The sequence below is a fragment of the Cavia porcellus genome, unplaced genomic scaffold (assembly GCF_034190915.1).
Source record: "Cavia porcellus strain 051 isolate PalLab524CR breed Dunkin Hartley unplaced genomic scaffold, mCavPor4.1 scaffold_13, whole genome shotgun sequence".
Taxonomy (NCBI): Eukaryota; Metazoa; Chordata; class Mammalia; order Rodentia; family Caviidae; genus Cavia; species Cavia porcellus.
The window spans coordinates 5,562,541-5,584,039 of record NW_026947496.1 but is presented as its reverse complement, the minus strand read 5'-3'; the positions used below and the strand labels follow the sequence as shown (position 1 = coordinate 5,584,039).

The following is a 21,499-nucleotide window of genomic DNA, read 5'->3' as shown; positions in this document are numbered from 1 at the left end:
AAATTTTAATAGTGATTTATGGGTGGTGAATATTTTAAAAGAAGTATCCATGGTCAGAAAACTGCTGTACCCTAGCAAAAAGAGCTTCCTTATGTTTATATGACCAAAATACCTGTACCGTGGCATACTGTTCTGTATGCGTTTTTCTTCCCCCTCTGGGTGACCTAATTGATATGTGAATCAATGCTCCCCTCTGTAAAAAACTGTAAGTCCCTAAAAAACGTAGCCTAACTGATATGTTAACCATTGTTGCCCTCTACAAATAACAGATGTGGTGCTAGAATCAGCTGACAAAGGATTGTTAATTACTGCTAGACTACTCTACCCTCTGCTAAGGAAAACACAGGTCTTCCTCATTAGCAGATTTCCTGATCCACGCCCATAACCCCTTACTCTGTAAACTGTGATATGCACACAAAGGCTGCAAGTATAGAGGAACAACACACAGCTTTTGCAATCTCCAGCTGCACTGTGTCGCTGGGCCCAGAATAAATCAGCACTGCTTTTTTAAAAATATGTTTTTGCCTCATTTTTTGAACTCGAGTTTGGGGACTCGTTTGTGGATTACAAGAAAAAGAAAACATGAAAGATGTGTGAATATGTGTCCATGGTAATTAGAAGTAGTGAATTCTAATTCAATAAAAACGATGCTATATTTTGAGGACCAAAAAAAATGATTGGAAGTTCTGTATGTGGAGCTGCTCAAGGTGAGGAAAGAGGTGACTGGGAAATCTGCAGAAAACACTAAGTTTAAAAGAAATCAAAAGCAATAAAAATACATGTGTCAGAATACAATTTTGTCTTTGTGACAGAGACTCAAAGAGAACAGCAGCGTGCAGGAATCTCCGGTCTCCCGAGTGCCCAGTGACGTCCACGGGTGTCAGTGGGGCCCAGGAGGTCCGCTGCAGGGCACCTGTTGAAGTCTCCTCCCCCGGCTCCTCATCCCTGTAGCTCCTGAGCCAGTCTGCCCTTCTCTCCTCTGGTGTCGCCCTTCCCTGCAGTACAGGCAGCGGGAAGAGGAAAATGCAGGGTCATTATTTCCTCTAAAGAGCATTAGCAGGAGGCTTTCCACACCCTTTCTCTCTCATGTCTTCATGGAATTGTCACATGGCCCCTCTTACTATGCGTTGCAATTTCTCTCCGTGGGTGATGAGCTCAAGTGACTTCTGTTTCTTGGTAGCAACAGCATCAATGGACAGTGTCTTGGTTACCTTTCTATCACTTCTGGGACAAAATACCTGACAACCAAAATGAAGGAAGGAAAGGTTTATTAGCTCACTGTGGAAGTTTCAGTTCATAATCAGCTGACTCCAAGGCAGGGTGGCATGGCACGCAACATTTCAAGACGGCAGAAGACAGCAAAAGCAGCCGGAGCAAAAACGGGGAGAGCAAGCCTCTTTCCTTCCTTTACACTGTACACAGACCACCTGCCACACACCCACTCCAGGGCGGGTGCAGCCTCACAAGATCTCCAGGCCCTCCTCTTGCACGCGATAAGGGTGTTTACAAAGTTAAGATCCTGGCTCCCTGCTGAGTCTCTTAGTTAAACTTATAAACTGCTCAAGTTGACACAGTGTATCAACCATGACAGGCAGCTCCGGTGTCCACAGTGGCAATTGGAGAAGAGCGGGTACATCTTCCAGCTATGCATCCTCTGTCCAGGGAACAGCTGGCGAATGCCTGCCATTCTGCAGGCTGTGGCTTCACTTTCTACATTGCTTCCTATCCGCACAGAAGCTTCTTAGTTTGATGCGCCTGCTTGCGGATCCTTTATACTATTGCTTGTGCAGCTGGGTTTTGCTCAAAAAGCTCCCGCTCGTGCCTGTCTCCCGTTCATCTGCTTAATCTCCAGCAAGTTCCGTGCTTCTGTTCTAACGTTCACGTCTTTTCTCCATTACGCACATGGTCCAACTCCCCACGAGGTGCGTCATTGTTATGTGGACCAATAAAAACAATTCAATATTTAATTAAAAATAAGAGGTAAACTCTGAGCCAAGTATGGAAAAAAGACTCCGCCAGGTGAAAGGAAGCTGGCGCTGCCCCTGCCCCCGCCCTCTCCCCGCCCCTCCCCCGCCCCCTCCTCCGCCCCGCCCCCAGCTCTGCGCGCGGCGCCCTCCCCAGCCGCCGGCGGAGTCCCAAGCGCGCTCCGAGACGCACGTGTCCTCAGGCAAGAAGCACGAGCGCCCTCCAACGTGCTGACGAGGTGGCCGAGTGGTTAAGGCGATGGATTGCTAATCCATTGTGCTCTGCACGCGTGGGTTCGAATCCCACCCTCGTCGGTAGTGACCTTTTGATGAGCTTTCTCGCCAGTAGCACCTAACATAACTCAAGTCATTTGGCTTTGCGAAACGAAAAAGACAAAAAAAAAAAAAAGAGAGAACCTGAAGTTTTCCTGTTCCGTGGCTGTCGGTGTAATTTGCTTGGACTTTCACCTTGGCTGATTGGAAGTCAGGGTCGGTACGCAGGGAGGAACAGGTGTCCTTCCCGCAAGACGCCGAGGGGACCCACTTCTCATGAAGTTCAAAAACTTGGGTTGAGTCGTTTTTAAGTAACGACCACAAAGACCAAAAAATGTACTCTTACAAAAGTTAGGGCCTCTCTGCAGCCGGCCCGGACCACACGCCCTCGAGCACCTGCCGCACAAGCAACTGTCACTTAGATGCGGTGTCTTTGTCATTATCCCAACAACCGCAGCCGTCAGAACAGGACATGCTATGACCTGCTGCACCCTACCTCTGTTTTGGAAATGAGTTCTCTTTAGGAGATGGAATGGGTCCAGATGAATAATGATTATTTATAACATTTACATTCCTATAAATTACATTATGATATGTATTCTGGTGCATTTTGAGTCTATTTAGTAAGTACAGCAATCAGAATTTTCTCAAATTCCATTCTCTGCATATGCTTTTATTTACGATAAACTTATCAATTCTTAGGATAACTTACTGCAGATTTATTTTGCTCTTTTTAAACAAGGTATTCAGTTATTTAGTTATAAAACATTTAAAATAGGGCTGGAGAAATAGCTCAGTGGCAGAAACAACTGCCTGGCAAGTGCAAGGTCGTGAGTTCAATTATTGGTACCAAAAAAAAATTTGAAAATACACCGCTTTATTAGTGACAAGGATCAGGGTGTGTAATCGCTTCCCCCAATCACTGTCCATTCTCCTCCTCAAAAGTAACCACTAAATTGGCTTTCCCTTTCATTGCTGCTTCACATTTTATTTTGTTAATTTTTTATTCTTAAATGCTCACTTGAATCTGAACTTCATGTAAATACATTTTCCATTCTGCATTAACAGTACTCAGCAAGCGTCACTGTTGCTGTGCACGTAATTTGTCCACTCCCGCTTCCCATAGCTCCTCACCGTGACGCAGGAGGCGGAGCGAGGACAAGGGGGATCTGGCTCCGCCCACTGGTGCGAGGGGGAGTTTTACACCACGAGGCTTTTTAGAGGCAGCGTCTTGGCATCTAAGGCCACAGGGCAGGGGTCAGAACCACAGGGCAGCCAAGGCTGGACGCAGACCAGGATCAGATACTTTTGGGTTCGCACACGGCTGGGGTCCTGGGCGGCGACGTGGCCTCCACTGGCTTTATAACTTGGACATAGTCGCCTCGGCTCTGGGCCCTCCCCGGCTCCAGATCCTCCCACAGCCCCGGGCCCCAGGATCCAGCGCTGCCCCGCTTGGGCCCCCCTGCGGAGGGTGCCTCTGCTTCTTCCTTACTCCTTTTGAAAAGTAAACCTGGCTCCTCTTACTGCTTGTGAGCCTCCTGCTCAGTTCTCATTCAGGAGGCAAGAACCAGGAGGCAACTCCCTCCGGGCTCCCACACAACAGTAGCGCGAAGGGCTACAATTTACTTATGCCTTTGTGTTCATTGTGGTTGTGCAGCAAATCCCTAAAGCTTCCCTGCTTAAAACGTTTCTCTTTCGACTTCTGAGTGTCAGGGACCTGGAATAGGAGTAGCTTCCTAAACTGGCGTGATGACCCTCACAAAGCCACCACCAAGGCTTGCAGGGGCTTCCATAGCCTGGCTGCCCTGGTCCCTGGCACAGGGCTGTAGACAGGATGCTAGACTGAGCTCTGCTCGCTGCCACCTGCTGTCTGGAGCTCACTCTCTGCTCCCTTCATGTGACCCCCTCCACAGGACGGCTGGTTTCACCAAAGCAGCAGCAAGAGCCAGACATCCAGGGAGAGCTCGAGATCCATCACAACCTCATTTCAGAAGTGACCTCCGTTGGCTCGCAGCGTATTCTGTTCTAGTGGAAGTGATCTGGAGGGTCTGGCCACACTTGAGATCGTGCAGAACATAATTAACAGGAACTGGGGCTCTGCGGGGTCACAGGCCTGATTCCATGGTGATGAACCTGTCTCCCTTTTAGCTATTTCAAATTCTATTACTTAAGAACGTTCTTGTGCATTTCTTCTGGTTTATATTTTTATATGCACAATTTCTGAGTCATATATTATAGAGATTTTGATTTGGGCAAAAAAAAAAAAAAAAAGTACCGCTTTTTTCTCAAGTGCTCTGCTTGGCCTACACCCCAGCCCAGCAGCCCAGGTCCACTCCTGTTGGCCCACGTTTGGTAGAAAGAATGGTCCTGCACACCAGCCACCCAGCTTCAGAAGGCTCGCTGAGTTCATAGTACTCCTAAAACTGTGTGTCATGTGCTTCTAATAAACAAGGGTATTATGGGCGGTTACTTTTAACATTATTAGCAATGCTTCAGGTATCACCTTTTAATCAGATTAGCTCAAATTCCCCAAAATGCATTGACACCAAATGCTACTGAGGATGTGGAGCAGCAGGAACTTGGTATCTGCTGGAGGAAAGGTAGAGAAGTCCCGCCACTCTGGGAAACTTGTAGAAATAGCTTGACAGTGTTCGGGCCTGGGTGAGGCCAGGACCATGGTCGCCTGTCTCACAAAGTCTGTGTGTCCTGTTGGGTTGGGGACGGGCAAAACCGCCAAGGTGGCTGCAGTGATGTGGGGCTGAGCCCTACAAGGGGCTGCCAGCTGGGAGGAGCCTAAAGGGAAGAGTAGTGAGCTCACTCCAGCCTTCTTGTTCCTCACCCTTTTCATGTTCAAAGTATTTCACACATCAGATTTTTAAAACAGTAAGCCTGTAGGCATACCATTAATTGCTATTATTTAGTATGTAGCTCTCCAACTCGGAAATAAGACACACAATTGCAGAAGAGGGCCCGAGGGCAGCGCCAGCACTAGTGGGCTTCAAAACCAAACAGCCTGGGGCCAGTACCTGCTTGGCAGGTGTGAGGTCATGTGTTGGATCCCTGGTCCCCACCACCACCACCATCAAAACAAAGAAAACCAGCAGCCTTGGTACAGGTTTTGAAAATTTACATCCACAAAAGTATATCCCTGGGACAAGCGGTGAAAATGGCAAGGGAAAATGCTTTGGGAACAGCGCTGCAAGTCCTGCCAGCCCCTGGGTTTGGCTGCTAAGGCTAGCAGCAGGGTGGAGAAGGGAGACACTACCCAGGCATCTGCACCTCTGACCCAGCCACAGTTAGGAAGGGTCTGGAAAACAAAGGCCAATCCGTCATTAGAGACTTCTCTGCGGGAGTGTTGTGAAGAACCAAAGGAGGCCGTGAGGAGGTAAACAGTGGGGTCCCAACCTCGACAGGTCAGGAAAAACAGCTCAGGGCAGACCCGGCCAAAGCGGTGGCCTGCAGGCTACAGTCAGCCACCGGAGCAGAGTGCTCAGCAGCTCCTCTCCCACATCTGCTGATAGGCTAAGTCCCTACGCTGGAGCAGTCTTTTATTGGGGCTTCCAAATTTTTGAATGAAGTATTTTGGCAGTAATATAGGAGCTAGAAAGAAAAAGACCCACAAATTTTTATGTCTACATAGCATTGACATAGTTGGAAGAGATCTGTAATAAAATATTAACATTGACTTCTTTAGTTTTACATAGTGAGAATATTTCCCCGTTGTCAGTTGCTGCTCCTTGTTTGCTGGTATGTTTAAACACTTTAAGATTTTTTTAGTGCATGTATTTTTTAACGCTCCGAATGAAACTCAGAAACACACCAAAAGAAATCATTTTCTGTATTTTTCACTCCGCAGATGTTGACCAACCGCGGCCCTTCCTCTTGCCCTCGCTTCCCAGGGCAGTGTTTCCGTCTGTGTCCTCACAGACAGGGGAGAAGCAACAGGAGGAGGGACAGCGACACTGGCCGTTCGCAATCAAGGGAACAAGTGGCTGCCTGTTTCTTTTTCCTTATACAAACACATGCCAGACAGGCACACAGCAAGCTGCTAGTGTTGCGGCTTCTTCCAGCACCATGTCAAGGATGAACCAGCCAGTTCAGGCTCCGAGCAGTGATCTGTTTAGCAGTGGCAGATGTAACAGAGCAGTCTGAGTGGTGAGGGGGGACGTGGGGGGAGGCAAGGGTCTGGGGGCGAAACGCCACAAAAGCTAAAGTGGAAGGGGGTGTGGGCCCGTGGATCCCACCTGCCCTTAGGAGCTGGGGTCCCGTCTTTCCGCAGAGCTGGGTGACGGAAGCAGAGTGCAAATCCTTGGCGGCCTCAGCAGACTTCCTTAGGCAGGCACTCGAGAATGGAGGCTGTCAGAAATGATGCATTCGTTCAGGCTGGGGACCAGCGAGAGGGCTCAGAAGAGCTGGACTGGAGTGGGTCATGGAGAGAATCTGTCAAGTAAACTGAGAAGGTGGGTGCGGCCGGCATGGGTGGAACCACACATATTCAAATATTAAACCCAAGCAATGAAATCCAAGTCCTAATGGAAAACCAGACTAACCCACCTCAGCTGCACTACCCGCAATGGCCACGAGATGGCGATAACACCTCCCGACTGGCTATCGCGGGGGCAAGGGCCTGCAGCGCCGCCTGGTGTCACCGGAAGAACCGAGCAGCCCCGCTGGCTCCCTGCGTTCAAAAGCCTGAATTTCCCTTTAGAGGTGCCCGATTCCTTAGTGTGAGCCCTCGCTGACCAAAAGGAAAACATTCCACTAACTGCGCCTTTTTAAACCGTTTTTTTCCAAGGAAGAGGTCTGAAGCGAGGTATAGGCCGAGGCACAGGGACCACTGCACCCAGGACCCCAGCGTGGGCTGGGCTGTCACCCACAGGGGTGTCCCTCAGTCCGCACCACAGCAGGCAAGGGTGGGGCCACCATCATCTCCCTCAGGAAAGCATCCAAGGGCGCCCTAACAGTCACGGATGTGGAGATGCACGATAAAACTCCAAATCTAAGGGGGAAATTTAATGGTCCGCTACTTGCCTCACTCTTAAGACATCAATAATTAACTAGAATCTTTTTCTTACAACAATTTGGTCTGAGTACGAATCTCCTCAGTTCCATACATGGCATTTAGTTGCTATTCCTCTTAAATAGATTTTGATTCTGATCCATACCATTTACCAAAGCTCACCATGAGCTTGAGGCCAGCCTGGATTACATAAGCAACTTCAAGGCCAATCAGCACTACACAGTGAGACCCTGTCTCAAAATAAAATTTAAAACTTCAACTCTGCTTCCATGTACAGAATACAAATAACACCTTCATGCAGTGAGTGCAGACTCTACACATCCAAACTCAGAGAGAGGATGAGGGAAAGTGACACTCCAAAATTAAAATCAGTCATTCAAATCAATGAACAGTTTGCCAATATATTACTGTTTTATATATGTTTGATATCAAAAATTGAAAATAAAGCTCGAGGACACTGCACACTATGAAGCTAACTTACCCAAGACAATGGTTTGACTGAATAGACGGCGGCAAGGTATCACGATCCAGGACTCTTACTTTTCAGTGCTGTGACTACACCTCTATCCACCCAGGGTGGACAGTTGGCGGGTGTCTTGATTACAATAATAATTGCACATTTTTTTTTTTAGTATGTGTGTAGTAGAAAAACAAAGTATCATTTGATAGAGTCAGGGGAGAAAGAGTCCCTTAAAAGCAGCTGCTTGTATTTCATTCAAGGCGCGCGCTATATAGGCCTTTGGCTTGTAATCACTGGGGAGGATCTGCCATTTCCCAGAACTGTGAATGAAAAATAAAATACCTGTTTATTTTGTGATATCTACCTCCCTACCTCTCTATATAAAATATATCACAGTGTTCATTCTTTTAAAGATGTACTGTGATAGTTTAGCTTTGAATGAATTCTTTCAGAGCTAGTTAGCTCTGGGTTGAATTGACATTTAGTTTCCAAGCAAAGAATTAAAGTCTTCCGTGTGTGTGAGCTCATATGTGTGCATGCATGTGCATGTTCGTGTGTGTTCGAGATTGAAGTCTAATGCTGTACCACTGAGCTGTTCCCCAAGCTCGAACACTCTCATCCTTGAGGGGACTCTACTTGAATACAAACAACCCGAAAAGAGAATGTCTGATTTACTTACCACTTAGGTAGTTCAGTCTGCTAAGTTTTCAAAAATCGACTCTTTATAAATTGTCACCTGTGGCTGACTGGATTGCATGTCTATGAGTCTTCTGCCTGAATCCCTCTTCTCCCCCAAAGTCTGCTTTTTACTCCAATATCTTAATCCTGTAAGATAAAGAAACATCCAACCAAGCATTTAGCTCGCAAATGATCATCTGATCATCTGATCATCTGGAATAGTACCAGAGGCTCAAATGACATAACAAGTACGTGATTATATTTATGTTTATTCAATGGTCTTAATTATATCGTTAGGATATAGCTAAGGATGTCAAGTGTAGTAAGAAAAAACCTTTTGCCGTTTCCTTTTCCTCGTTTTTTCATGTCTTTATTAAGGAAAATACATACAACGTGGGCAGAGCTGGATGTACTTAAGAAATATGCAGCTGAACAGAGGGAGGGCGCTTCCAAAAGCTGAACGGGTTGTTAGAAATTCAAAATACATTTCAGCGCAGTAAGAGATTAATGGCTCTGAACAGCTGGCAAGATGTAGGTTAACAAGGGGGGAAGCACACTCCACAAAAAATTGAAGCAAATACACACTATCTAGATATTCTTCCTGTACTAACACTCATTTAGATAAAATAAGACATCAACTTAAAATTGCGGAAATATCCCTTTTAAACCAAACCCATCATGGAAGCTTCCAAACGTCTCTTAAACACAATTTTGAAGTTGTGGTCTAGAAAGAACTTGGGAGACTGGTTCTCATTTAAAACCTTCCGAAGGACGCAGAAAGTCATTTTCCCTCGGATTCCAAACAACTTAAAATGCCAACCAAAGCACTAACTTTAAAGTGGGAGCCGATTTAGTCTCTGGAGCCCGGATTTCCGCAACGCGAGCCGCGCTCCTCGTGCTCCAGCCACAAATAAAACACTGATATTTTCCACTTCTCGCCTCTGTAACAATAGGTGCGGGAGGTAACCAATCACATGCTAAAAAAGATAAAATGCGGAATGGAAAAAGGAAAGACATTCTTCACCCACAACGCTTTCCTTTACCGACTTCGCCCGCCGACCTGGGTGGGCGCGCCCTGCGTCTCCCACTTTCTAGTTAGGTGACCAATCAAGACACGGGAAGGAGAAAGGAGCGCCCAGAAAAACCCGCCGCCAATCACAAGCAGAGAAGCTGCCCGGGAAATTCAAACTAGCCACGAAAACCCGGCGGCCAGGGGATAATCCCTCAGTACCCTGTAGGTGGCCGACCACCTAGGTAACACCTACACTTACCTACATTAACTCTTACATATTTACAAGTTGTAATGAGAGCAACACAGCAACACCAAATGTCAGCACAGGAAAAAAAGCACAGCTCTCTCTTTGATAGGATGGTGGCTCTGAAAAGAGCCTTTGGGTGTAGATGTGACGCTTTTGCCAGTTTTACTTGGCGCTGGTGTACTTGGTGACAGCCTTGGTGCCTTCCGACACCGCGTGCTTGGCCAGCTCCCCGGGCAGCAGCAGACGCACGGCCGTCTGGATCTCCCGAGATGTGATGGTCGAACGCTTGTTGTAGTGCGCCAGGCGCGACGCCTCACCCGCGATGCGCTCGAAAATGTCGTTCACGAACGAGTTCATGATACCCATAGCCTTGGACGAGATGCCCGTGTCCGGGTGCACTTGCTTCAGCACCTTGTACACGTACACCGAGTAGCTCTCCTTGCGGCTGCGCTTGCGCTTCTTGCCGTCCTTCTTCTGCGCCTTGGTAACCGCCTTCTTCGACCCCTTCTTCGGGGCTGGCGCTGACTTCGCAGGTTCCGGCATCTTGCAACCACAGTGGAGGAGTACACACACTACGTGGAGACCGGCCAGGCGCTGCCTTATCTAGCCCACGGTATGCAAATGAGGCGCACAAAAATTCTTCGTCGATTGGTGAGTTCGTTCTTGTGACGTCACCCAGCAGTCCCGCCCAGCGGGGGGGAGGAAAAGTAGGCGGTTCTCATAGCCGCGTTCCATTGGTGTAAACAAAAATGAAAAGTGGCCAATCGCACGGCTTCCTTTTCGCGCCCAGAAGACGCTATAAAAGGACACTTTCTGTACTGGCAAGTCTACAGACCAGTAGGTTCACTGTGTTTCTTGTTAGGATGTCTGGACGCGGTAAGCAGGGGGGCAAGGCTCGCGCCAAGGCCAAGACGCGGTCATCCCGCGCCGGCCTGCAGTTCCCGGTGGGGCGCGTGCACCGCCTGCTGCGCAAGGGCAACTATGCCGAGCGCGTGGGCGCCGGCGCCCCTGTTTACCTGGCGGCCGTGCTAGAGTACTTGACGGCCGAGATTCTGGAGCTGGCGGGCAACGCGGCGCGCGACAACAAGAAGACCCGCATCATCCCGCGCCACCTGCAGCTGGCCATCCGCAACGACGAGGAGCTCAACAAGCTGCTGGGCAAGGTCACCATCGCTCAGGGTGGCGTGCTGCCCAACATCCAGGCCGTGCTGCTGCCCAAGAAGACCGAGAGCCACCACAAGGCCAAGGGCAAGTGAGGCTCCAAACACCGCTACGAAACCAAAGGCTCTTTTCAGAGCCACACGTTTTCAAAAAAAGAACTTGACATTTATTGGTCGCTAACCGTGGCTCAACTTAGTCACAGACATTTGAGAAACACTCGCACCTTTTCACTGTTTTTATGTGATAAAACTCCAATCCTAGTATAAATGACTATTTCGGAATGAAGACGCCATAGCAACAGTAGAGGCATTGGTACTGCCCCTCACCCCACCCCCACCCCGGTAAGCTACTAGGAACACTGACTCACTCGGTAGGGTTTTTAGAAGCTGCAACGCAGATTTTGCTCTTTAGTTCTGTCCTTGAATGTCTCCCAACTTAGTAATGTATAGTGGCTAGATGCGGGTATATTTTGCAAATATAGGTAGATTTGTTGCATAGTGCGAAAGTAATAATACAGAAAAATCGTTTTGTTAAACACCAAGCCTCTGGGAAGCTGAGGCAAGAGAGAAGCTCCCGAGTTCAAGCCCAGTGTAGCCAATTTGGCAAGACCCCACTATTAATAATGTAAGAAGCCCACCTGGAGGTGTAGCTCATTGTGAAGTCTCTGGGTTCAATTCCCAGTACCAGAAAAAAAAAAAGTCCAAATACCGTCACATTTTTAAGTCATATACTCTGTATATTTATACAAAATTAAACATTCCAGCTATTTGATGACCAAAACTAGAGTCTGACAAATTTCAGATATTCACTGTAGCAAAGAAAATTCTACCTGTATCCTCAGGGGTTTTTGTGAGTGGGCCTCAGAATTCAACTGACATAACAGATTAACAAGAGAAAACCACCGAAATGTATTTAAATTTTATGGGACACATACTCCCTAATAAATTGAAGACCTAAAGAAGTCAAAAACAGTCAATGCCATTTTAATGCGGTCAACAAAAATAGACTTGGACAAGCAACAATAACATATGGGTAGTTTAAGGGACACTAAGAATTTTGTTAGTAACAAGGTCGGTTTGTACAGAATTCTTTCCTGTTTAGTTTCTGTCCTGAGTTTTCTGTTAAGATATTGTTCTTCCAAGCCAAGGATGAAGCTCAGCAGCACAGCTCCTGCCTGGCAAGCATAAGGCCCTGAGTTTGATTCCCAATACTATATATATTCCTTTCCCTTTGGTCAAAGAGGGACTGGTGTACTGGTTTACTGACATTATCTTCTTTCCAGGAAAAATACAGAGATACCTGAGTCCATTTCTAGCACCTGCTGTCTGTGTAGTTTTTTGCTGTTGTTGTTGTTGTTTTGGTTTGGTTTGGTTTGGGGTTTTTTTTGGTACTGGGGATCAAGCTTTCGACTGCACTTGCAAGGCAGGTGCTTATGCCTCTGAACTAAATCCCCAGCCCGTGTGTGTGTGTGTGTGTGTGTGTGTGTCTGTGTGTGTGTGTGTGTCTCTGTGTGTGTGTGTGTGTGTGTGTGTGTGTGTGTGTGTGTTTTAATTGACTTCATCTCAAAATAATCTGTATATAAAACCAGTATGTTTTGGACTGGTATATTATACCAATTCATTACCACTTATTGCTACCCTTATCTTCATGAACTGCTACACAAAAACTCATGAATTCAAATGAAGGGCCTTCTGTTGGGAATTCTACCCATTTTTTAAAAAGTGGAAATGTAGGGGCCGGGGATTTAGCTCAGTGGCATAAGCACCTGCCTGGGAAACAGGAGATTGTGAGTTTGATCCCTGATACCAAAAACAAAAAGTTAAAGGTAGAAATGTGTTTCAAATGTTCTCCATTTAACACTGATGTTGTGAAAATATAATTTAAAACAAAATCTCTAAATTGAGTAAGTGTTAAACCAGAGTATGAAACATCACAGGAAATCTTTAAAGATATGAAAAGCTGCGAAATCCTGCCCCTCCAGGCGGCTACCCCCAGAGGTTTCCAACCGTCAGGCCTCTCTCCTCTTCGGCACAGGGACACGGGCCGCCTTCTGTGGTCAGTGCATTTGAGACACGGGCAGGCGGTTTCCCTGAGTTGAGAGATTGGGAAAGGCTTAGTAAGCCTTTAAAAGGATTTACATATATTTGAAAAAGCTAGGGATAGAAATTCTGATGGAGAGACAGGAAAGAGCACTGAAGGCTCTCCTATTCGCACCAGAGAATTAGTATTTTGTCTTGATTTTATCTGATTAGCCCTTGCACCTGCTCATTCCATGAACCTCTGCTACCCACTCCCTCCATGATACTGATTGGCTGCTGCTGATCGAACCTATTTAGTTTTGTTTTTCAAACAGTGTCTGGGAAGTTTTTTATTGCCATGTAACTATGGAAAAATCTTTTAAATATTTTCCCAAAAAGCCTATCTTCATTTTATTAAATCTAAATGGAGTGCTGTCTTCGGCAGCACATACATTAAATTTAAATGGAATACCTTGGAAATACTATAATTGTTACAAAAAAATTGCAGTAACACAGTCATCAAATAACAGATTGCATGTTAGGAAAAGTTATCAAAATTCTCTGAATTTAAGAAAAATAACTTTTTTAAAATCAAGCATATGCAACAAAAAACGAGGTATATAGTAATTATTTTAATAAAAGCTTTCCTAGAAAGGTAAAATATACTCTTTACTTTGCATTTCAATTTTCTACTTATTAATGAAAATTAGTTTTCTTGTAATAAATCTGTAAATTTTGCCGGGCGTGGTGGCTCACGCCTCTAATCCCAGCACTCAGAGGCTGAGGTGGGAGGATCCTTGGGAGTTCCAGACCAGCCTGGGCGACAAAGTGAGCTCAAGGCCAGCCTGAACTGCATAGCGAGACCTTCTCAAAAAAAAACCTGTGAAGTTTTAATATCCTAAAAGTTTTTTTGTAGTAACTGCTTGAGTAGCAATTTCAGTAATAAATGGTAACAAAACTTTTGAATATTTAATAGGTGTAAATTATTCTGTCAAGCACTGTCTTCAGTACCACCAATAATTATAGCATTTCAGCACTACTCATAGACTGATCAGAGAAATAACAGAAATTTTAAAAGTAATCCTAAGTGAAATTTTCGACGTGGTAAGTAAATTGATCACATCTGTGTGGATAGCAATATACTGCATTGGTTAACTTTTTTTCTTTCTTTTTCTGAGAAAAGGTCTCAGGATGTAGCTCACGCTGGCCTTGAGCTCACTATGTAGCCTATGTAGCCCAGGATCCTTTCAAGCAGTGACCCTTCTGCCTCAGCCTCTCCAGTGCTGGGATTACAGGCATCTGCCCCCCCCCCCCGCCTAGTTTTTATAAAAAAATTATTTCTCAACTGGGCGTGGTGGCTCACACCTGTAATCCAGCACTTTGGAGGCTGAGGCTTGAGGCCAGCCTGGGCTACAGAGTGAGCTCAAGGCCAGCCTGACCTATATTTAATGGGACTGTCCCAAAGAAAAAAAAAATTTTTTTAATTAACTCTATGCAAAAAATCAGATGTAAATTATTAGGTTTTTTTAAACGGTTGTACCCTGCATTAGTAAAGCTGAAGGTCTGAAAGGAAGTGCTACTGGAAGAAAAAGACTTATCATTCGTGTAAGAGAATTTAGCAGTATACCTCACAGATCTTCAAAATTCGCATTTATATATCCACCTTGTTTCTAGAAAGTCAGCATATTTCCGCCGTATACTAAGGAGAAAGCAGGAACCAGAAGCATAGACCTATTCCAATACCACTAAAAAAAACACGAGCACATATGCAGAAGTAAAAAGAGAATATTTTACTTCTTGGATTTTATGTATGTTCAATAATGTGAAATCTTCGCTGTTTAATGAACACAGGGTGGAACCCATTAATGAAAGGAAAACTGCAGATGATTAAAAGTGAACAGGAACACGCAAGCGCGCTCGCTGCCCTCCCCGGACGGGGGCGGGCTTCCCGCCTCGCGCCGCAGTCCTCATGCAGGTCCGCACGGGTTTGAAAGGGGCGGGGCTCCGCCGAGCGGGTCGGGCGGCCTGGCTTCCTCTGCGGAGCTCGCTTCTACATGCGGAGCTGTGGGCTCTGTGGAGCGCACCGCTGATGCCGTGGCGCGGCGCGGTCGTGACCAGGGAGCCGACGATTCTCTCCCGTTGCCGCGCTGTTACGCCCGCAGACGTGCGTACCCTGACTTCATCTCGCGTCCGCTCTTAGGCATCTTACAAAAATGAGTATTTCGAGACATTCTGAGCTTGCTTTAGAGGTGACCGGTGTTGGAATATGTCCTTACTGTGAAGGTTTGCAGTGTGTACATACACATCTGTCTCTGTTGGAGGCTTAAACTGGTCTGGCCTCCAACACACCCCTTTCCTGGAGCACCGCGCTGAGCGGCGCCCGCGACTCTGCTTTGGCCACTCAGCAGAGAAGTTGCTCGGTAAGGCCAGCCTGTGACGCCAGCACCCTGGAAGGCGCAGGCAGGAGGCTCACAGGTTCCAGCGGAGCTTGAGTGATTGATTGGGACCTTTCTCCAAATAAAAAGGATGGGGTGCAGCTCAGCGCAGGGCCCCTAGGCTCAATCCAGGCAGTTTCTACTTCCTTTCCAGGGCAGTTACTTTAGTCTGCTCCCTGTCCCCCCTCTTTTCCGGTGCTGCATTGTTTCATCCCACTTATTCCAGACCAGGAGTCTCGCCGGTCTACAGGTTTGTTCAACATTTTGCTGTGTATTTAAATTGTATTTCCCTAGTTTGTAACAAAAAGCTTAAATTTTATGATACTTTTGGCAGTTTGAAGGTTGCCCCTCTTCTAGCAGCAACCTGTTTTTGGTCTGCTTAGTGGGCCCAAGGCAGATTATCAAGGTGAGGTCCCAGGGTTAATGCAGGAGTGCAAGACTTTAAAGACAAAAGCAGGCAGCGTGGAGCAGAGCAGAGCACCAGGGTGCAGGAGCCAAAGCTGCTGCCTTTATTGAATAATTCTTATACAGGTTGTTATCTCATATTTACCTTCTTCCACAGTGTGGAACCTAGCTCATGCTGGTTACATAACTGCTCCTGCGCTAGACAAGCAGGGTCACATCCTCAGGTGTCCTTAGACACCCTGAGCGGTTCCCCACCCCTTTCATGCCCCCACCCCGAGTATATGTGTTAGCATACTTGTATTTCCTAGGTTTTAACCTTTTGTCATTGTGTGGTGAATACATGTTGCCACCTTGTGTGGGTTGTTCTTAAATAGTAGAATCTGCAGTTAAGTGTTACCCTTAGGTGTGCAGGAATTAATTTCAGGCCTGGGATTTATTCTTTACAGTCCCAGTGCTGCCTCTTTGTAAAGGTGTCCCCACCTATCTGTCCCTTTGATCCACAAATCTGAGGCATTGATTCGTGGAAATACTCGTCTGAATGACTCCAGCAGCCAGACTGACCTGAAAAGGCTGGAAGAGTCATTGAGCTGTGAAGACTTGGTAACAATGATCTTAGTTATTAATAAACTGCTGGATCCCTAAAGGGTTAAGTTACAAGAGACAAAACAGACAGAAATAATGCCTAAGATGTATTGAAATACATTTTGTTCAAATGCGTGTAAAATGTTCAACATGAATTATCTCATGTTCTTGTGGTTTATTATTCTCATTTTAAAATGACGAAATAGAATACACAGCCAAGTGAAATAAGTCAAAAACATGTTATATTCCATAATGCAGACCTGTAATGTTCTCAGTCACTCCAAGTAAACTAGAAAAAAAGAAAAAACCATCACAAGGAACGGCCAGTTCTTTGTGCCAGTTTTCCAAACACTAGGGTCTCAAGGACAGGTACAAGAACTGTCTATGGACACCCTGACAAGTGGGTTGCTTTGTCTTGGGGGGATTGTCATTGTGTTTGAGACAAGATCTCACTGTGTAATTCAAACTGGCCTTGAACTCACTACATAGCCCAGGCTGAGCTCAAACTCCAGTTAATCCTGCTGCCTCAACTTCCTGAGTTCTGGGATTTTAGGCCCTTGGCACCACACCCAGTTAAGAATTACTTTAATCTCAGCCTGTGGGCCCACTGCCTAACAAGGTCATTGCATTTAAAGAAATCTGTAGAGATGTTACATGTCCCTCCAAATCTGTCACTTTTCATATTCCAGTCCCACAGGACTGAATACCCCCTTAGGAAAAGCTGGTAACTGGTGACTTCCGAAGGGGCCAGCATCCTCCAAGTACTGCCCCAGCCATCAGTTCTGTTCCTTAAATGTGGTACTCACAGCAGTAGCCACCAGCTTGCTTGTGTGTTTAACTGTAGCTTAATTATACTTCTAAATGAGTGTTTATTATAAATACAAAACCCTACAAGAATTTAGCTTAAAATGAGGAAGACCTGTAGTTAAAGGCCAGCCTGGGCTGCAGAGTGAGTTCAAGGCCAATATAGGTCATACCGCATGATCCTGCCCAAAAAAAAAAAAAAAAATCCCAAGGAAAATGAGACAATTTAGAATTTTGATGTACTGTAAAAGTATAAAATGCACACCAGATTTTGAAGACTTGAGATGAAAACAAAACACCCAAGATACTTGTTTAATGCATTTTATGTGGTTTACACAGCAAGGTCACATTTTTGATATATTGGGTCAGATTGAACATATTAAAGTGAGTTTGCTCTGTTCTTAACCTTTTTAAAAATGAGGTTATGAATGGGGAGACTGCACACGCCTGCCCAGGACCCTAGTACTGGGGGAACTAATGCAGGAGAATCAGGACTTAGTCCGGCCAGGAAAACTTGGTGACTTAACGAGGGTCTTTCTGAAAATAAACTGAGAAAGGGTGAAGGCCCTGGGTTCAGTCTCAGCACCAAAACAGAAAATGACCAGGTGCTGTGGAAGGCACCTGAGTCCTGCCATGTTCATGCTGGGCAGTGTGACTTTGACAAACTGGTGTCAGGCGTCCGGGGCCACATATCCTCCTTCAGGGAGGAGTGAGGAACCCGAAGAACTACAGTAAATGAGGATCTTCCTTTTCCTCATTTGTATTTCTGGAAGCAAAGATGATGTCTCCAGTCTGCACCGCGCAAAGGCTTTATGGAAGGTGCCGTGCACACCGTGCGTTGTGCCTCTGTGGGCTCAGAGGTGTGAGGAGCAAGGCTTCCCCACCTACCCGAGAGAGAAGCCAGGCCACCTTCTTAGGCTTTTGGCCTCTGCAGCTTCTGGACTAGACACGTATGACAGGAACCAAGTGCGAGGGATTTAGCTGAGTGGCACAACCTCTGCCTGCCAAGTGTGAGGTCCTGACTTCTATTTCAGGTACCCAAAAAACAAAACAAAAACACCAACCATGGTGCAGTGAGCTCCGCCTCACCTGGAAAGCAGGCTGCTCCTCCAGGTGGAGTCTGCAGCCTCGGTGCAGGTGTTGCCCAGGTGGCGGCTTTTGTCAGCTGCCAAACTGAATTGCTGTGGTTCCAACAACTCGTGACAAAATGAGTTATTCTGGCACAACTTTGAATAATGTAAAAGGTTATAAATTGCAAAGAAAAAGATTTTGTTCAAAATTAAATCAAGTTACTATATATGGCTAAAAGAGAAAGAAATGAGACATATGTTGTAATAGACATAGGTATGCCAGAGTCAGAGACTTCCTTAGGGATAGAGACTCCTGGGTCCTTAATTTGCTACTCATTCAATGCACAATTTGTGTTTTCTTCTGAGACAGCTGGAAACTTAAACGCTGTTTTTCAAACAAACATTACTCTGGGGCCTAGCGATGCCCAACACGGAACTGAAGCATATATGAGCTAATCATTACCGGGGGTAAAACACGGAGAAACGAGGTCCTGTAGCCTTTAATTCGCGTAGTCTCTTCTTTCAGAGGGACAAGCTGCCAGCGTAAGGAACACTCAGCTGTGCTCCGAGTTCCCCCGCCACTGCCCTGAACCTGACTCTAGCAAGAGCAAAGCCCCCGGGAGGGAAACCGCGGCAGAGCGTCTCGGGATGCAACCGGGCCTCGAGCCGCAAGACTCCGGAACTGGGACGCCAGGCTGCGATCCGCCCCAGCGCCCGGTGCAGCGCTGGCCGGCCTAGACGCCGGCTCCCACTTCTGCTCACCCAGCTGGGGTCCTTTCCTGTTCTCTCCTTCATTCTTTGCCTGCTCCACTTACCATTGTCTTACTTTCCAGTTAAAGCGTTTTCTTGGAACTTCGTGCTTTGGTTTTATTTTCTGCTGTCATTGACAGCAAGCAGGCAACTAGACTCTTGCTCTGCTTCTAATAATTTGAGCAAATTAAGCTCTGTGTATCAGTCTTGCTCTTTGTAAAAGAACACTGATCTTAACTGTGATTCCTTCCAGCTGTCAAATTCTGTGCTAGCCAGAACAAAATGGGAACCAGGAGCAAGGAATGAGAAAAGTATGACTCACATTCACCCAGGTTTTTGTCTTTTTTTGGTTATTTTATTAAAACACTACCAGAATTTTCTAACAGAGGCAAAAAGATGTGAAAGCAGCATGTTTTTAAAAATCAAAACGATTTGCATAATCTGCAAAGATGATTGGTTAGCGCTTGAATTAATGACAGCAACGTACTGTTAATAGTTGCAGGACATAAATCTTAATCTTAGAGAGACATAGAGTACCTAAATGGGGAATTCATCACTGCCAGAAGGTGTATTGTAGGCTCCATAGCTGGAGCCTAGAATGTTATTGTACAAAAACATGCCAATAAGTGATGTAAGTTTCCCACCATTTTCCATGAAATCTGAACCGGAAGTGACAGTACTGGTACACCTTTCTCCCATCAGCTCTTTGAATTATACCAATTTTGCTATCTATAAATTGTCCTGGGCTGACTGATGAGTGACAGATGCCTTGTTTGGGAAATCACTCTAGAAAGCTCAATTATGCCTGCTCCTCTCTTCCTATTATTCCCTCTCCCCGTGCTTTTTCCCTCACTTTCTCCTTTCAAAAATAACGCAAGACATTTCTTCCACCCACTTATAGGTCACTTTCCACATTTGAAAAATGTGCCTAATAGTATTTACCTCCTAATCCACATAAATGACTTAATACATCACAAGGAACATAGGTACACTGACAAACGTTCATTAACTAACTCAATGTTTCTTAAGCTACCAGTGTAATTGACCAACTGTTGGTAGAATAAGACTGGGAACAATGAAGACAGCTACAGCTGATCCCCCCACACTACCCAGGGGGCAATCAATTCATTACATAAGGTGCACTGCCTCTGTTCCCAAAGACTAGAACAAAAAATGGGGGTAAAAACACATATAAACACGTATGTGCTTTTTTGAACACACAAGAAACGTTGCATTAATCATTTTTCTTGTGAAACTGGTCTTTACTTCTATCAACAGGCCAAGGTCATAGCATAGATTAAGACTCTTTAGCCTTATTTACCCCTAAAGTTCAGTTCGCTTGCAACATCTCTAGCCCCTGCAGTTTCCAGCCAAAAGCAAAACTCTAAAAAAATAAAATTTAAAATAATTCCCCATGGTGACTGCTAGGACCCTGCCCCAGGCAGTGCCATCTCCAAACTTCCCCCTCAGTGTAGTTCCAGTCCTGTTTCGTCATCTCTATAGACCCCAAGTTTCCTCAAAGCCAGGCGTGGTGGTGCACGCTTGTAATCCCAGCCCTCGAGAGGCTGACCCAGGAGGATCACTAGGAGCTCAAGGTCAACCTAGGCTACAGTGAATTGAAGGCAAGACAAAAAAACCAAGTTGCTCAAGTTTCTCTAAGCTTTGTTGCTGGCCCATTGAGGAAACTGACAAGACTAGGTGATCTCGAAGAATGGTTGTCTTAGACTGGCCACTTAAGGCTCAATCCCTCTTCCCTTTCTCTGCTCACCAGAAAGGCCTGGTTTTCCAGCATCTTCCCAGCCCAAATGGAAACGGGAAGCTAAGTCCCAGGTTTAGCCAATTTAACGGCCTCTCGCCTACTGGAACTTTATCCCAGCCGGCTGCCTAGAGCTCCAGGAATGAACCTCGGGAAAAGCACTACACTACACTACATGTACACCTGAGCACCTGGGAAGAAAGGCACACGGAATACATTGAAGCAGAGTTTAAGCAACAAGACAACCAGTAGCATTCGACTTGCTGTGACAGCCAGGAGACATTTACGATTCCCTGCACCCTCCTTAGAAACACCAGCATTCGCACCCAGACTCTGTACCGCAGAGGTGGGCTGGAGCTTACGAGGGGTTGGCATGTGGAGCAGCTCTAATGTTCACAGCCTTAGGTGGCTGTTAAAAGAGACTTTGGGGGTAGATGTGGCGCTTTTGCCGGGTTTACTTGGCGCTGGTGTACTTGGTGACCGCCTTGGTGCCCTCCAACACAGTGTGCTTGGCCAGCTCCCCGGGCAGCAGCAGAGGCATGGCCGTCTGGAACTCCGGAGACATGGCGGTCCCTGGGTGCACCTGCTTCAGCACCTTGTACACGTACCCCGAGCTCTCCTTGCGGCTGAGCCTTGGTCACCACCTTTTCGACCCCTTCTTCGGGGCTGGGCTGACTTCGCTGGCTCACGCATAACGGTAAAAGATACTCAGCACTACAACCAGCGAAGAGTGGGGCAATGCGAGGTGTCCTCCTTATGTAAAACGTAGTGTGCAAATTAAGTGGTGTTCAATTCACCGTGTCTCATTGGTGGTTACTCGGAGTAACGTCAGAGACTTTTACCCAATAAGAATGCATAAGTCCC

At 46.3% G+C, this 21,499-nt stretch overlaps 2 protein-coding genes, 1 long non-coding RNA gene, 1 other non-coding gene and 1 pseudogene across 4 annotated transcripts; 2 read left to right on the top strand and 3 right to left on the bottom strand.

The window, feature by feature from the left end:
- The first annotated feature begins 2,197 nt into the window (after positions 1-2,197).
- On the top strand, positions 2,198-2,279 carry Trnas-gcu (transfer RNA serine (anticodon GCU)). The gene has a single exon. It is a non-coding gene; the product is annotated as a tRNA-Ser (tRNA).
- A 3,076-nt stretch (positions 2,280-5,355) lies between these two features.
- On the bottom strand, positions 5,356-8,388 carry LOC111754964 (uncharacterized). The gene is made up of 3 exons (XR_002789629.2): positions 7,739-8,388; positions 6,482-6,677; positions 5,356-6,353 (listed from the first exon to the last, which is right to left on the bottom strand). It is a non-coding gene; the product is annotated as an uncharacterized LOC111754964 (long non-coding RNA).
- A 1,377-nt stretch (positions 8,389-9,765) lies between these two features.
- Positions 9,766-10,241, bottom strand: LOC100713990 (histone H2B type 1-K). Its single transcript, XM_003463218.4, has one exon. It carries the CDS (start codon positions 10,195-10,197, stop codon positions 9,817-9,819), a length of 381 nt encoding a protein of 126 aa, XP_003463266.1. The 5' UTR covers positions 10,198-10,241; the 3' UTR covers positions 9,766-9,816.
- Positions 10,242-10,470: 229 nt separating this feature from the next.
- On the top strand, positions 10,471-10,960 carry LOC100713713 (histone H2A type 1). The gene has a single exon (XM_003463217.2). The coding sequence runs from the start codon at positions 10,518-10,520 to the stop codon at positions 10,908-10,910; it is 393 nt and encodes a 130-aa protein (XP_003463265.1). The 5' UTR covers positions 10,471-10,517; the 3' UTR covers positions 10,911-10,960.
- A 9,251-nt stretch (positions 10,961-20,211) lies between these two features.
- LOC111754963 (histone H2B type 1-K-like) lies at positions 20,212-21,328 on the bottom strand (annotated as a pseudogene).
- Positions 21,329-21,499: the final 171 nt, after the last annotated feature.

Coding starts and splice junctions, on each gene's coding strand:
- LOC100713990 (XM_003463218.4), bottom strand. CDS start 10,197: ATGCCGGAACCTGCGAAGTCAGCGCCAGCCCCGAAGAAGGGGTCGAAG.
- LOC100713713 (XM_003463217.2), top strand. CDS start 10,518: ATGTCTGGACGCGGTAAGCAGGGGGGCAAGGCTCGCGCCAAGGCCAAG.